The 14,046-nt window shown below is 41.1% G+C and overlaps 1 protein-coding gene across 6 annotated transcripts in view; it reads right to left on the bottom strand.

Moving 5' to 3' along the window:
- Window positions 1–4,669: 4,669 nt before the first annotated feature.
- Window positions 4,670–14,046, bottom strand: part of atg13 (ATG13 autophagy related 13 homolog (S. cerevisiae)) — a 78,864-nt gene continuing 69,487 nt past the window's right edge. For all 6 annotated transcript variants that reach the window (XM_043706211.1, XM_043706214.1, XM_043706215.1 and 3 more), the window contains 2 exons: window positions 7,909–8,037; window positions 4,670–5,205 (listed from right to left, as the gene is read on the bottom strand). In XM_043706211.1, coding sequence (XP_043562146.1) covers window positions 5,128–5,205; window positions 7,909–8,037 — 207 coding nt within the window. In that variant the 3' untranslated portion in view covers window positions 4,670–5,127. The remainder of the gene's footprint in view (window positions 5,206–7,908; window positions 8,038–14,046) is intronic.

Raw genomic sequence — 14,046 nt, 5'->3', positions numbered from 1 at the left:
CTTTCATCTCTCACCTTAAAATAATGCCCTTTAGTTTTGAATTCCCAGCCCGAGGAAAAAGACCTTATCTATGCTCTTCGTGATTTTATAAACCCTCAGCCTACCAACCTCTCCTGAAAAATATGTTTGCCTGCATGCTGGTCTATGTGTTTTGGGTTGTTTAAAGGGATATTTATTTATATTTTCATATGACAAATTGTGTTAACCAATTCAGCATCTTCTTTGGTCATTTGTTTTAAAATGCATTAATAATTTTGTGTTTATTAAAGAAATCTAGTTGATGGATCTTTTTGTTCTAAGTCTAAATGAAGAAAGCATATGGTTGGCCATATTGAGATTTCAATGTAACCTTTTTTAATTTTATGTTATGAGGGTGATAATGCACGTCTCCATCTTGGGTGTACGAGGAGTCACTGAAAGCTTATTTAATGGTGCATGCCATTTGCCTCATTTTGGTTGTACTGGTTCCTTGAGACAGTTATGCAAGAACTCCCAATCCATTGCTCTTTCACTATAGACCAGCAATTTATTTTCTTTCTCCGAGTATACGTCCAACTCCATTTTGATAGCTACTATTGATTTGATTCCATTTTAATTTTAGGCAGTACTTTGCAGAATTGGGTTTTTAGGTACAAAAACAGAAAGTAATGGAGAGTTCTAACAGGTATGTCAATGTCTGTAGAGAGAGAAAAAAAGTTGATGTTTGGATTCTGATATGACGCTTCTTCAGTTGCCCCTTTCTCCCCAACTCTCAGTTCTCCACAAGAATATGCATTTTACAGAGAGTGTTTTTATATGCTTTCAAGTGTTCTTATTTTCAGTAAAAAAAGAGCACATAAGACTTAGAGGTAAGTTGAAATCGGAAAGAGATAATGGGCTGAATTCTTACATATTTGTGGCAAAGTCCTAGCTTTGTTGAAAATGTTGAATTTTTTTTTGCTGTTGGGCTAAGTGAGATTTCTTGCCATAACTTACTCATTAATTACCTACTCCACCCCTATGGCCTCTCTCACATTCAATTTCCATCCATCTTACAATATGACACCTGGTTTAAAGCAGTTTCTCCCAATTGGATGAATGCCCAGCAATATAGGAAGGGCAATGGCCTCCTCTACTCACTGATACCTCATACTCATTCTATCTTTGCCACTGTATCCTCCTCCCACTGAAGGATCATGCTCTCACTATTACATGAAATATCTTACTCACTTGCCTTTTACCCACGGCAAGTTTGGTACGATAAGAGGCCCACTATTAATGGTTTGCCAATAACAAGGTGTTCACCAAGTGGTAATCCTGGTCAATTGTCATCTTGTCTCTGCCTTGTGGGAATCTTCTGTTTAGAAGTCATAATGTCCAGCATATCTGTAATGCAACACCTTTCTCTACTGAGTTCAGCAAGGGCTATTATCTCTTCTGCATCAAATTTCCATGCAGGGTATGTCTATGGTTCCTATCAGCACTGTGCAAAGGACACACCTTAACCTTTGGATTCTTGCAGTGGTCAACTGGAGACTGTATGATGAGCATCCATGAGTGCTGTAGCATTCCAGCAAGTAAGAAAATGAGGACATTCTTCAGAAAGCATGGTACCTTTAGCATCCTACAGCACTGCAGAGTAATCCAAAGCATCAAAGACATATTCATTGTGAGCCTGACTGAATGGCACTGATCTGCACAGTCATCTTTCACCAATTGGTAACAAGGACATGGAAAATATAGAAATGTCCATATTACAGATGAGGAAATGCTGGATGTCTTGAAACGCATGAAGGTGGATAAATCCCTAGGACCTGATCAGGTGTACGCTAGAACTCTCACAAACTTGATTGAGTTTTTTGAAGAAGTAACAAAGAGGATCGATGTGGACAGAAGGGTAGATGTGATGTATATGGACTTCAGCAAGGCATTCGACAAGGTTCCCCATGGGAGACTGGTGAGCAAGGTTAGATCTTATGGAATACAGGGAGAACTCGTCATTTGGAGACAGAACTGGCTCAAAGGTAGAAGACGAGGGTGGTGGAGGAGGGCTGTGACCAGTGGGGTATCACAAGGATTGGTGCTGGGTCCACTGCTTTTCATCATATATATAAATGAATTAGATGTGAGCATGAGAGGTATAGTTAGTAAGTTTGCTGATTACACCAAAATTGGAGGTGTAGTGCACAGTAAAGAAGGTTACCTCAGATTACAATGGGATCTTCATCAGATGGGCCAATGAGAAGTGGCAGATGGAATTTAATTCAGATAGATGTGAGGTGCTGCATTTTGGGAAAGCAAATCTTAGTGGGACTTATACACTTAATGGTAAAGTCCTAGAGAGTATTGCTGAACAGAGACCTTGGAGTATAGGTTCATAGCTCCTTGAAAGTGGAGTCACAGGGAGATAGGATAGTGAAGAAAGCATTTGGTTTGCTTTCCTTTATTGGTCAGAGTATTGACTACAGGAGTTGGGAAGTCATGTTGCGCTGTACAGGACACTGGTTAGGCCACTGTTGGAATATTACGTGCAATTCTGGTCTCCTTCCCATCGGAAAGATGTTGTGAAACGCGAAAGGGTTCAGAAAAGATTTACAAGGATGTTGCCAGGTTTGGAGGATGAGCTGTAGGGAGAGGTTGAATAGGCTTGGGCTGTTTTCCCTTGAGTGTTGGAGGCTGAGAGGTGACTTTACAGAGGTCATGAGGGGCATGGATAGGACAAATAGACAAAGTCTTTTCCTTGGGGTGGGGGAGTCCAGAACTATAGGGCATAGGTTTAGGGTGAGAGGGAAAAGATATAAAAGAGACTTAAGGGGCAACCTTTTCACTCAGAGGGTGGTACGTATATGGAATGAGCTGCCACAGGAAGTGGTGGAGGCCAGTACAATTATAACATGTAAAAGGCATCCGAATGGGTATATGAATGGGAAGGGTTTGGAGGGATATGGCCCAGATGCTGGCAGGTGGGACGAGATTGGTCGGGGCTATCTGGGCGGCATGAACAAGTTAGAATGAAGGGTCTGTTTCCGTCCTGTACATCTCTATGACTCTATGATGTAATCCCAACTGCTAGAGCACTTTGATCTTATGATTTTTCTGTTGTTCAATGAAAGTTAAGGTTGCAACCTGGTGGAAGACTTCACAACAGCAGCAGCTCGTTACCTACCTTCTCAAGGGCAATTAGGGATAGACAATAGGTCCTGGTGCAGTCAGTGACACCCCCATCCCATGAATAAATAAGATGCAAATCTGATGCTCCCTCATTCAAGCATGACAATGTTTCATGCTATTGTGAGCACTACAGAGAGAATAGCTATTATTCAGACAGACTTAGAACATCACGTGGCACTTAGAATGACTAGGCTCTTAAGCTTGTTGGAGCTAGAATGACATTCACTCACACAGCTAATGGTTAAAAGTGAACAAAGAATAACAAACATGGGAATGTATTTATAATAAAGTTCCATCCAAACCACCTATGAATGCCAGTGACTTTGGCCATTTCTTTCTCAGAGACACTGCAGTGATGTGCTGCTTTTTTCTTCAGAGGGGGAAAGAGAGGAGGAGCTGGTCTCTTCATAACAGTGGATGTCACTGCTGATTGTAGGTGACAAGAGAGAAAATAAGTTACAAAACAGAGGCAGATGTTTGGGGATGTTAAGATACATTCAGAGTGGTGGTAATGGGAGAGCAGCACAGCATCTGACAATGAATCGTACTTTGTTGTCAGGATATGGAGGTCTCAAGTGCACGAAAAGTGGTTGTGGCCCTACTCTGCCATTAAGACAAGACTTCTTCTCTTATAGGAGATTAAGGAGATGAATACTGGACAGCATGAAAGTGGCTGGCACAGTTGGTAATGCTGATTTGGGGCAAGGGAAAAGGTGTGCACGTGCGTGCAGGTGTGTGGTGGTGAGGTATCCTGATGGAGTTAGTCGGCAGTGTATGGGACATTGCAAGTTCAATGGGTTATAATTTAAAAATACATATCCCCAAATTCATTTCTTCATTTAAGCCTTTAACCAATTAAACTATCAGGAAACAGGTTATAAGTAATACAAAGTAAAGAAGAGCAGTGACTTTATGGGTGTACAATGCCATTTACATGCTTGGAATTTGTGGCGTCTAGTTTCTTAGGAAGGAAAAGATATTTTAAGGTAAGATGATTGGTGTATTAATAAGATGCCACTTCTGGAAGTAGTTGTTCAATTGTGAGATTCTCAAGTCACCACTTAAGGTTTGGGGGCGGTTAAAAGGTCATAGAAGTTCTTCTCCATTTTGAGATTTGGATTGTTTTAATTCTCTGTATATTTATCCATTTTTCTCACTGTTGCGCACATCACAGCACTGGCCCACATTTTAGGTCATGTGATCTTTTTTTATTCTAGATTTCCAGCATATGCAGCATTTTTGGTTGACCATTTCCCCCAACAAAGTCAAAATGTAACTGGGTGGACTGACATATACGGTTGTCATCCTTCAGATTTACTGTCTCAGAATCGGAATTCATTGCAGCGTCCCCAATTTGTATTTTATGTAAAGTCCACCACACTATAACATATCCAGAACTGACAAGAGGGAAATAAATACAACTATTTCATTTTGTTTTTAGCTTTATATTAGCACAGGAACAGGGAAAAGCTCATCAGGATATTTTAAATTATAAATAGGAAGTACATTTACACCTTTATCACCAAGACGACCAAACTGGTACAAGCCCAGCTGGTTTTTGTCGTTTATTTTTCTACAGTGAAGTGAGAAGCTACAAATGACAGCTCAAAGGAACAACATGCTGTACCTTAAATTAGAAATCATCTTTTGAATATAACCGGGCTTGCAAGAAAGACACAAGACTTCAGAGTTCAATATAAACAAATGCAGTGATTAAATATTGCTTGGCTTTACAAGATATTTACACAGGTGTGTACAGTAAATTAAGATAGACTCTCACTTTTCAATACAGCAGCAAATCAGTGAGTATAACCTGAAATGTACTTATAGACTGCAGGTAGAACATCTATAGAAATAAGGAGATTTTGTACTTCTAAAAATATATACATTTTATTTATAGCAGAAGAAAAACAGCTTTCAACTTCAGTTTTTTGCTGCAGGTATAGTTCCTGAAGCAGGATAAGATACTGTCCTTGGTTACTGCAGAGTGTCTACAAAGGCATCAAATTCTTCCATGTTCTTCTCATAGATTGCCAGCTTCTCAGGCAAAGAATCCTGAAGCAGAAATAAAATGGAAGAGAAAAAACAGCTCTTATGATTTAATTGTGAAATTCTCACCCGATTCAGAAAGTGGGTTATCAAGCTGCCCACCTCAGTTTCAGCCTATGATCTTGACTAACATTTTTGGAGAGCTACAGTGCTAGAGTCACAGTTCACCATATTTGAGGAACAAGGTCCTCACTAACTCAGGTGAGTATTCAAAATTTCACGGCAATTTTGATACCTCACCTTATCTATACTTGTACTGCAGGTTCCTTTTCTACACTGCATTTCCCCATTCATCACATTTCATCACCTCAAAGTCTGCTCATGTCCCCCAATTTTTCTGTTTTTATTGATTTCAATCAAGCTTTCTGCAGAGAAGAAATGACTCAAACATTATCATCATTGCTGAAACACTTGCTCAGGTTCTTAATAGAAAATGTTACAATCGTCAGTCCCAATTGATAACACCCTCTTTGTCTACTCTCTTTAATGCTCCTGCCTTGAAGGTGTTGATGTAATTTCACAAGCCTTAGCAAATGCCTGATATCACACTCAATTGACCGTTTTTTATGAGGCTGGGATGATGGGGGTCAGTTGATTTCACCTTCTTTGATCAGCATACATATAGCAAGACTGGCTAATTTTTCTTTTCATTGATCCTTTTAAGCTGGTCCCCCTGAGCCATAATGCAGTACCCCTCAGCCATCTACGATTCCAACCTGGATCCCAATTGACTGAAATAGAATCTATCAGACCAGATAGGCTATTTAGCCCAAGAGTCTAGATTAGAGTGGTGCTGGAAAAGCACAGCAGTTCAGGCAGCATCCAAGGAGCAGTAAAATCGATGTTTCCGACAAAAGCCCTTCATCAGGAATACAGGCAGAGAGCCTGAAGGGTGGAGAGATAAATGAGAGGAGGGTGGGGGGGGGGAGAAAGTAGCATAGAGTACAATAGGTGAATGGAGTTGAAATGTTGGGCCACAGAGCGGTGTGGTTGATTGGCGCGGGTGTCCCGGAGTTGTTCCCTAAAGCGCTCTGCTAGGAGGCGTCCAGTCTCCCCAATGTAGAGGAGACCGCATCGGGAGCAACGGATACAATAAATGATATTGGTGGATGCGCAGGTAAAGCTGAAACTTTATTGCTGGAACAGCACAGCAGGTCAGGCAGCATCTAGGGAACAGAAGATTCGACGTTTCGGGCACATGCCCTTCTTCAGGAATGCGCAGGTAAAACCTTGATGGATGTGGAAGGCTCCTTTAGGGCCTTGGATGGAGGTGAGGGAAGAGGTGTGGGCGAAGGTTTTGCAATTCCTGTGGTGGCAGGGGAAGGTGCCAGGATGGGAGGGTGGGTTGTAGGGGGGCATGGACCTGACCAGGTAGTCACGGAGGGAATGATCTTTGCGGAAGGCGGAAAAGTGGTGGGGAGGGAAATATATCCCTGGTGGTGGGGTCTGTTTGGAGGTGGCGGAAATGTCGGCGGATGATTTGGTTTATGCAAAGGTTGGTAAGGGTGGAAGGTGAGCACCAGGGGCGTTCTGTCCTTGTTACGGTTGGAGGGGTGGGGTCTGAGGGCGGAGGTGCAAGATGTGGACAAGATGCGTTGGAGGGCATCTTTAACCACGAGGGAAGGGAAATTGCGGTCTCTAAAGAAGGTGGCCATCTGGTGTATTCTGTGTCCTCCTGGAATTGGGAATACGAGATGGCATTTTTGCAGGAGGTAGGGTGGGAAGAGTTGTAATCCAGGTAGCTGTGGGAGTCGGTGGGTTTGTAAAAAATGTCGGTGTCAAGTCGGTCGTCATTAATGGAGATGGAGAGGTCCAGGAAGGGGACGGAGGTGTCAGAGATGGTCCAGTTAAATTTAAGGTCAGGGTGGAATGTGTTGGTGAAGATCCAGGCTCCTCAGCAAATCTGGTAGTGCAGTCACCTAATTATTTTTACAGCCAATTTTCAGGTATGCAAGCCACTCAAATTTACTCGTCACAGTAAATAGCCATGTTCAACTTTGGTGATATAAAAGCGTTCCTCAAGATCGCAAGCCAATTAACTTCATGCAGAGCAAGTGAAACAGGGCTGCCGGAGGAAAAGGAGGAGATGGGCAGAGGAATAATAAGATCTCTCCTAGAATATTCCCTCAAAGTGATGAGCCCTGGTGAACTCTATTGCTTTGGCTTAAGAGAACTGCTTTGAAGATGAGATAATAGAAAACAAAACTGTAATAATGAAAAGTTACAGCGTTGCAGCATAGAGCATATTAATTACATTATGAGCAATGTGTAACATTTGACTTTATAAAAGAAAGGCTGATCCTTAAAATATCCATAGTTTTACATCCTTGGGCAATTGACTCAATTGACTCATTTATCTCTCCACCCTGCAGGCACTCTGCCTCTATTCCTGATGAAGGCTTTTGCCCAAAACATCGATTCTCCTGCTCCTCGGATGCTGCCTGAATTGCTGTGCTTTTCCAGCACCACACTAACCTAGAAATTGATTCAATTGCTCTAGTTCAACTAACTGCAGGTAGTCGGGAACACTTGCTACCTCTCGCTCCTCTCTGTAGGAGAATTACAGCTAAAGAGGTGAGATGAACAAAAACTTATAGCTTATCTAAATACAGCACAATAACAATTAGTCAGAGGAAGTACTTTGATTTCTGAACCGTTGAGATTTTGCACTACATATTTTATTTTAAACAGAAGCCTGTATTTTCTTACCAGATCCTCGGCCATTGACTGGGCACTGATGTCTATTGAGAGGCTGCTCAGTTGAGGAGGGTTCTGAAATTCCCTATAAAAGGTACCCAGATCCATAGGCAGAAAATCATCCTTGGAAAAGGCTGGCTTCTAAACAACAGAAGGGAAGAAAAAAAATGCCACAATTACCTTGATGACTTATTTTAAAACAAACTAAACATTAAATAGGCAGGTTTACATCCATATCTTTTATATCATTTGAGAATTCAGCACCAGCAGATACGAGTGTTAAATGATCAGTGATATAGAGCAGGTTGATCAAGTCAGACAGACGAACATTTAACATAATTCTTTGATCGTAGCAGATCGATGCTGAATGTTCTGTGATGCATGTGCAGCAGAAAACATTCAAAGCAGGAATACCAATGTTCCATAATTGCTATATTTTAAATGGAGAAAGTGTGTAAAAACTGATGTTAATTCCTGATAATCTGAGTATAGAGTCATACAGATGTACAGCATGGAAACAAACCCTTCGGTCCAACTCGTCCATGCTGACCAGATACCCCACCCCAATCTCGTCCCACCTGCTAGCCTCTGGCCCATATCGCTCCAAATCCTTCCTATTCATATGAAGTTGCTGATCCACAATACCGAAGACATAAATAATCTACATTGCTAATTGGTTAACTGCTTTGACGATATTGCCACCATTTAGGAGTTAATTGCATGATGACTTTTCTTTATTATTAATGAGATGGGAGTGTTTTGGCAAGGCCTGTATCAGGATGTTGCCCATCCTGAATTGCCTTCAATGGTTGCAATTTCTTGCAACTCAACAGGGAAAATTTTAAACTTTCAAAAGAATGAGGCAGGTTTGTTTCAGGTGCAAAATTAAAAAGTAATTCAAAACAGGAATTCCACTTGCATCAAACCATAAGACAAAAAGATGGAGAAGCAGAAGCCAAACCAATGTTGAGTCTACTTCAACATTCAGTGAGGTCATGGCCGATCTGATCATCCTCAACTCCACTTTCCTGCCTTTCCCCCTCAACCCTTGATCCTCTTACTGCTTAAAAATCTCTCTCAGTCTTGACTGTACTTAAATGATCCAGTCTTGACAATCCTCTACAGTAAAGAATTCCACAGATTCACTGCCCTCTGAGAAAACTCCTCATTGCTGTCTTTAAATAGATGACCCCTCATTCTGAGATTGTGCCCTTTGTCCTAGATTCTCTGCACTTACACTCTCAAGCACCCAAACAATCCTATGTGTCAATAAGGTCTCCTTTCATTCAAACTACAGCCAATACAAGCCCAATGTACTCAACATCTCCCCATTAGAAAATCCCTCCATAATGGAATTAACCTTGTGAACCTCCTTGAGAATGCCTCCAGTCTTTCCTAAGATAATGGGAGCAAACCTGGTCACAGTATTCCTGATCCAGTCTGACTAGTGCCTTATATGATTTTAGCAGATCTCCTACTGAAGTAGGGACACTTGACTTGAATCGTTGACTCTGTTTTCTCTCTACAGATACTGCGCAACTTGCTAAGCTTCTCTAGCAATGTTTGTTTTTGTTTCGGATTTCCAGCATCCTTTTCTCACTACTTTTATATTCTATTTTGCAATAAAGGATAACAATCCAATAGCCTTCTTCATTATCTGCTGAACTTTGATGCTAGTTTTTTGTGATTCATAGTTGATGACTCCCAAATCTCTCTGTTCTGTAGCTTACTGCAATCCACCCCCATTTAAATAATATTCAGCTGTTCTATTCTTCTTGCCAAAATGCATGACCTCACATGTTCCCAAATTATATTCCAACTGCAATAATCCCTCTAATTCTTTTCAGTGTGTGGGCTTCCAGGATCCATATGCCTCATTGATTTCTCAAAGAGGAAGTCAATGTTGATCAGCGTGCGGAACCTCTGAATGGCTAAGTGGCCAGTCAGATCACAATGAACAATGTCCATTTGCCAATTTTCAACCTCATTCAACCTACCCAGAACCGTCTGTAGATTCTGTGTCAGCCTCCCCAAACATGCCCAACTCTGACTTTAAACCGCTTTGCAGAGAGAGTGTAAATTCAAGTGAATGTGTAAATAAGGCAGCAACTTTACATTTTAACAGCAATTCTATTTTTACCACATGCAAACGGTTTCTCTCGCATTGGGACACTTGGTGAGCAAAAGGCCTTAAGGTTCACAGCCTTTATTTCACTGCTTTTGGGCCTGCAGGAGCAATTGTCACACACAAGATATCCAATGATTGCTTCTGCAATCTATCTGCCCTCTCTCCACCAGGTGGCATAGTGTAATGTCACTGCACTATTACGCGAGAACCGCAGACTGGAGACACTGGTTCAAATCCCACTGTAACAGATTGTGAAATCCGAATTCAATAAAAAGGAAAATAGAATTAAAAAGTAGCCTGTAACCACTGTTGACTGTCATAAAAACACACGCAGTCTGCCAATGTCCTTTAGGGAAGGCAATCTGCCATCTAGCTGCTCTTTGAAATGATCTAGCAAGCCACTCAGTTGTATCAAAGCACAAAAAAACTAAAGAAAAGCATAAAACCAGACAGATTGCCTGGCATCGATCTCGGCACTGTTATCAACAACTGGAAACAGCAGTTGACCCTGTGAAGTCCTCCTTTGCAACAGAGATACTACCACTGCACCACCAGAACGCTCGAGGTTCTCAAAATACGGCTCTAGATTCAACAAACTTCAGCTGGTTCATCCATGAACTGCCCTTCATAACAAGATTAGAATATTCATTGAGCAACATTCACAACACCTCATTGTCTGAGTCAATATTCAGCAAGAGAAAGTCCAGGCTTATGCAGATGAGAAGTAAGTAAAATTAACACCACACAAGTGCCAGCCAATGATCATCAAGTGAAGAGAATCTAACCATCACCAATATACATTCAATGGCATTGCTCTTGTTGAATTCCTGAATATCAACATCCTAGGAGGGTCACCATTGATCAGAAAATGAACTGGAACGAACATATAAATCCTGTATCTAAAAGAGCAGGTCAGAGAGTATGAATTCTGCATTCAGTATCTAACCTCCTGTCTTGCAAAAGCCTGTCCACCATCTAAAAGGCACAAGTCAAGACAGGGTAAACTCAAGATATTTTGATGATCAGGGTGTGCAGATCCAGGTGTCACAGTTCAAGGATATGGTTCAGGCTATTTAGGACTGAGATGAGGATAAATTTCTTCACCCAGAGTGTGTCAGCCTCAGAAAACCCTAGCCACAGAAAGCAGTGGAGGTTAAAAAAAAAACAATGTTTTCAAGCAGGAGACATATATAGTTTTTAGGGCTAAAGAAATCAAACAAAGAGTATATGGCAAAAAGTGGGAACAGGATAGTGAGTTGGGTGATCAGTCATGATCATGTTGAATGGCGAAGCAGGTTTGAGGGGCTGAACAGTATCTCCTGCTCCTAATTTCTATTTTACTAAGTCAGAAGGAGTATGATGAAATACTGTCCACTTGCCTGAAAGATGCATGACACCACCCAGGACAAAGCAGCTTGCTTCTCTGGCACCCCATACCCCCACCTTCAACATTGAGCTACTCGGCAACTGATGCATTGTGGTAGGAATCTACACCATCCATAGGATGCACTGCAGCAACTTACCCAAGTGCCTCGGACAGCACCTACCATATAGGTCAAGGGTGACAGACACATGAGAACAATACCACCATCATCTTTAAGTTGCCATCCATATCCACATGGTATTTAATTTGGAAATTCATAATTGTTTCTTCGCTGTTACTAACACAAAACCCTGGAACACTATTCCTAGCAGCACTCTGGGTTTCTCGAGATCCCAAGAATTGCAGCAGTTTTAGAAGGTAGCACACCAGGGTCTGCAGGCCAATTAAGACCTAGCCAGTGACACCAAGATCCTAGGAACAAATGAAAGTGACCTGCCTCCCCACTCCTACATTCTCTATGATCAGATCTGTATAATCTGTCTCTCCCCCTCTCCATTGCACAACGTCCCAGTTCTCAGAACGTGTGTGTGCGTGCAGAATGTACAGAAGAAAACCACAAGGGTATATTGCAGTTTTCAAACTTTACTTCTGGGTTTCAGAACATCATTCCCCATCACCTAGCCACCCTAATCTGCCTCTGAACTAACACTGTGACAATACTGTGGTTTTAAGAGACATTTTAATGAAGAAAGGTTGAGACAGATGTGACAAGCAGTCTGCTTAAAATAAGCAGCCTGGATGGGTGGGGTCAAGTTCCCACAGAACCAGGATTTTTAGTTTTAGCTTTCTGTAGTTGTTGGGGTCTTGAAGCTGGATGCAAAGCACTTGTTCCTCTCTATTACAACTAAAAGCTGGGGTTCTCTTCCTGCTGCTAGAATAGCATGTGAGAAAATCTATTTTACTGAATTTGCCTTTGTCAATGGTGTGTTTATGGGATAGTACTATATTGGAACAGTTAACTAGTAGTAGTTAATATATATTATCATTTTGTTTACTTTGTCTGTATTTTAACAATAGTGTAAAAGTAAAGTATGTTTTGCTTAAAGTCAAGTAGTTTGACTAATCAAATTGTATTTGGAATGCAATACACTTACCTTTAAAATAAGAAATAGTTAGGGTTTAGGTTACCCACTTAATATATTTTGATGGGTTTTGGTCTGGTCCATAACAATATTCAGCCCAAACTTACACAGATTGATCTGATAGAATAAGAAGTGTCCTTTGAATCAAAGCTTACACTGCTAGTTTCTTACTCTATCTATCTACCTGTTTGCGTATCTCTCTCATTTGGATTAAAAGTATTGGTCTACATGTAACAGTATGACAAAATGGCACTTACTTTCTTCCTGAATGGAACTACTCATTGCATGCACAAAGATTCAAGTTTCTGCTCATAGGAGATTTGATCTGCTTTTAAACTTCCCATGTTGTGTTTGTGTTACTGGAAAGCAGCCCAACTTCTAATAGGTTCTGTTCAAAACATTAACCTGCTTATTCTCTTCCAGTGTCTCTGTTTTCTTTTCAGAGTTTCAGCTTCACTTGTTGGAGTCAGAGATTTAAAAATGAATAAACTCTGGGACAGATTCAAGTTTCCTTGTCTTTGAGCAGTGGAATCTGAAACAGACTCCAAACAAAATCAGCAAAGTAAGGCAGACTTGTATTTATACAAAACTGTATTTACTGCCACTTCTACTGCAGCAGGGTACACAAGCAAACTATGTGGATGTCGCAAAATCATGTAGGAAAGTGTGTTGAGAGGTCGATGTGAAGAGGCTTCAATGATGCTTAATGAGTGGTTTAAAACATGACAGATGGAATATAATGTGGACAAGTGGGAGGTGACCCACTTTGGAAGGAGGAACAGAAGTTCAGAATATTTATTAAATATTGAGAGACTGGGAAATGTATAAAAGGTGTCCTCCTTGTATATAAGTCACTGAAAGCTGATATGCAGATGCAGTAAGCAAATAGGAAGGCAAATAGTAAGATAACCTTTATCATTAGAAATTTTGAATACAGGATTACTGACCTTTGTTTCAACTGCTTAGAGCCTTGGTGGGAATGCAGCTGGGGCACCAAGTGTAGTTTTGGTCCCTTACCAAGGAAGGGATATACTTTCCATACAGTGAGTTCACTAAACTGTCCAATGAGGACAAATTGAGGAGACTGGATTTGTAATCTCAAGAACTCAGAAGAAGGAGAGGTGATGTCACAGAGACAGTGAATGTTTCCCCTGGCTGCAGGGGGGATTCTAGAATCAAGGACACAGTTTCAGAAAAAGGGGTAAGCCACCTAGGGTGAGACAAGACAGAATTTTTTCACTCAGAGTGTAGTCAATCTTTGGAAATCACTGCCCAAGAGAGCTATAGCAGTTCAGTCACTGAATATGTTCAAGACATCATTGATAGATTTCCAGAGAGTAATGACATTAAGGGATTTGGTAGGAGAATGGCACTGACGTAGCCAATCAATCGTTACCTGGAATAGGGTCTGAACGATCAACTCCGTTCCTATGTTCCTAAACCCTTTGCGTGATTCTGATCAAGAGTTACATATTAGGGCAGGTCACCAAGGATAGTGCCATGAATTCTTTTAGCACCACCAGAGATCAGACAGAGAATTAGTTAGCTTCTCATCC

Source organism: Chiloscyllium plagiosum, chromosome 16 (assembly GCF_004010195.1).
Source record: "Chiloscyllium plagiosum isolate BGI_BamShark_2017 chromosome 16, ASM401019v2, whole genome shotgun sequence".
NCBI lineage: Eukaryota > Metazoa > Chordata > Chondrichthyes > Orectolobiformes > Hemiscylliidae > Chiloscyllium > Chiloscyllium plagiosum.
The sequence above is the reverse complement of the archived record's forward strand: the minus strand, read 5'-3'. Positions and strand labels throughout refer to the sequence as shown.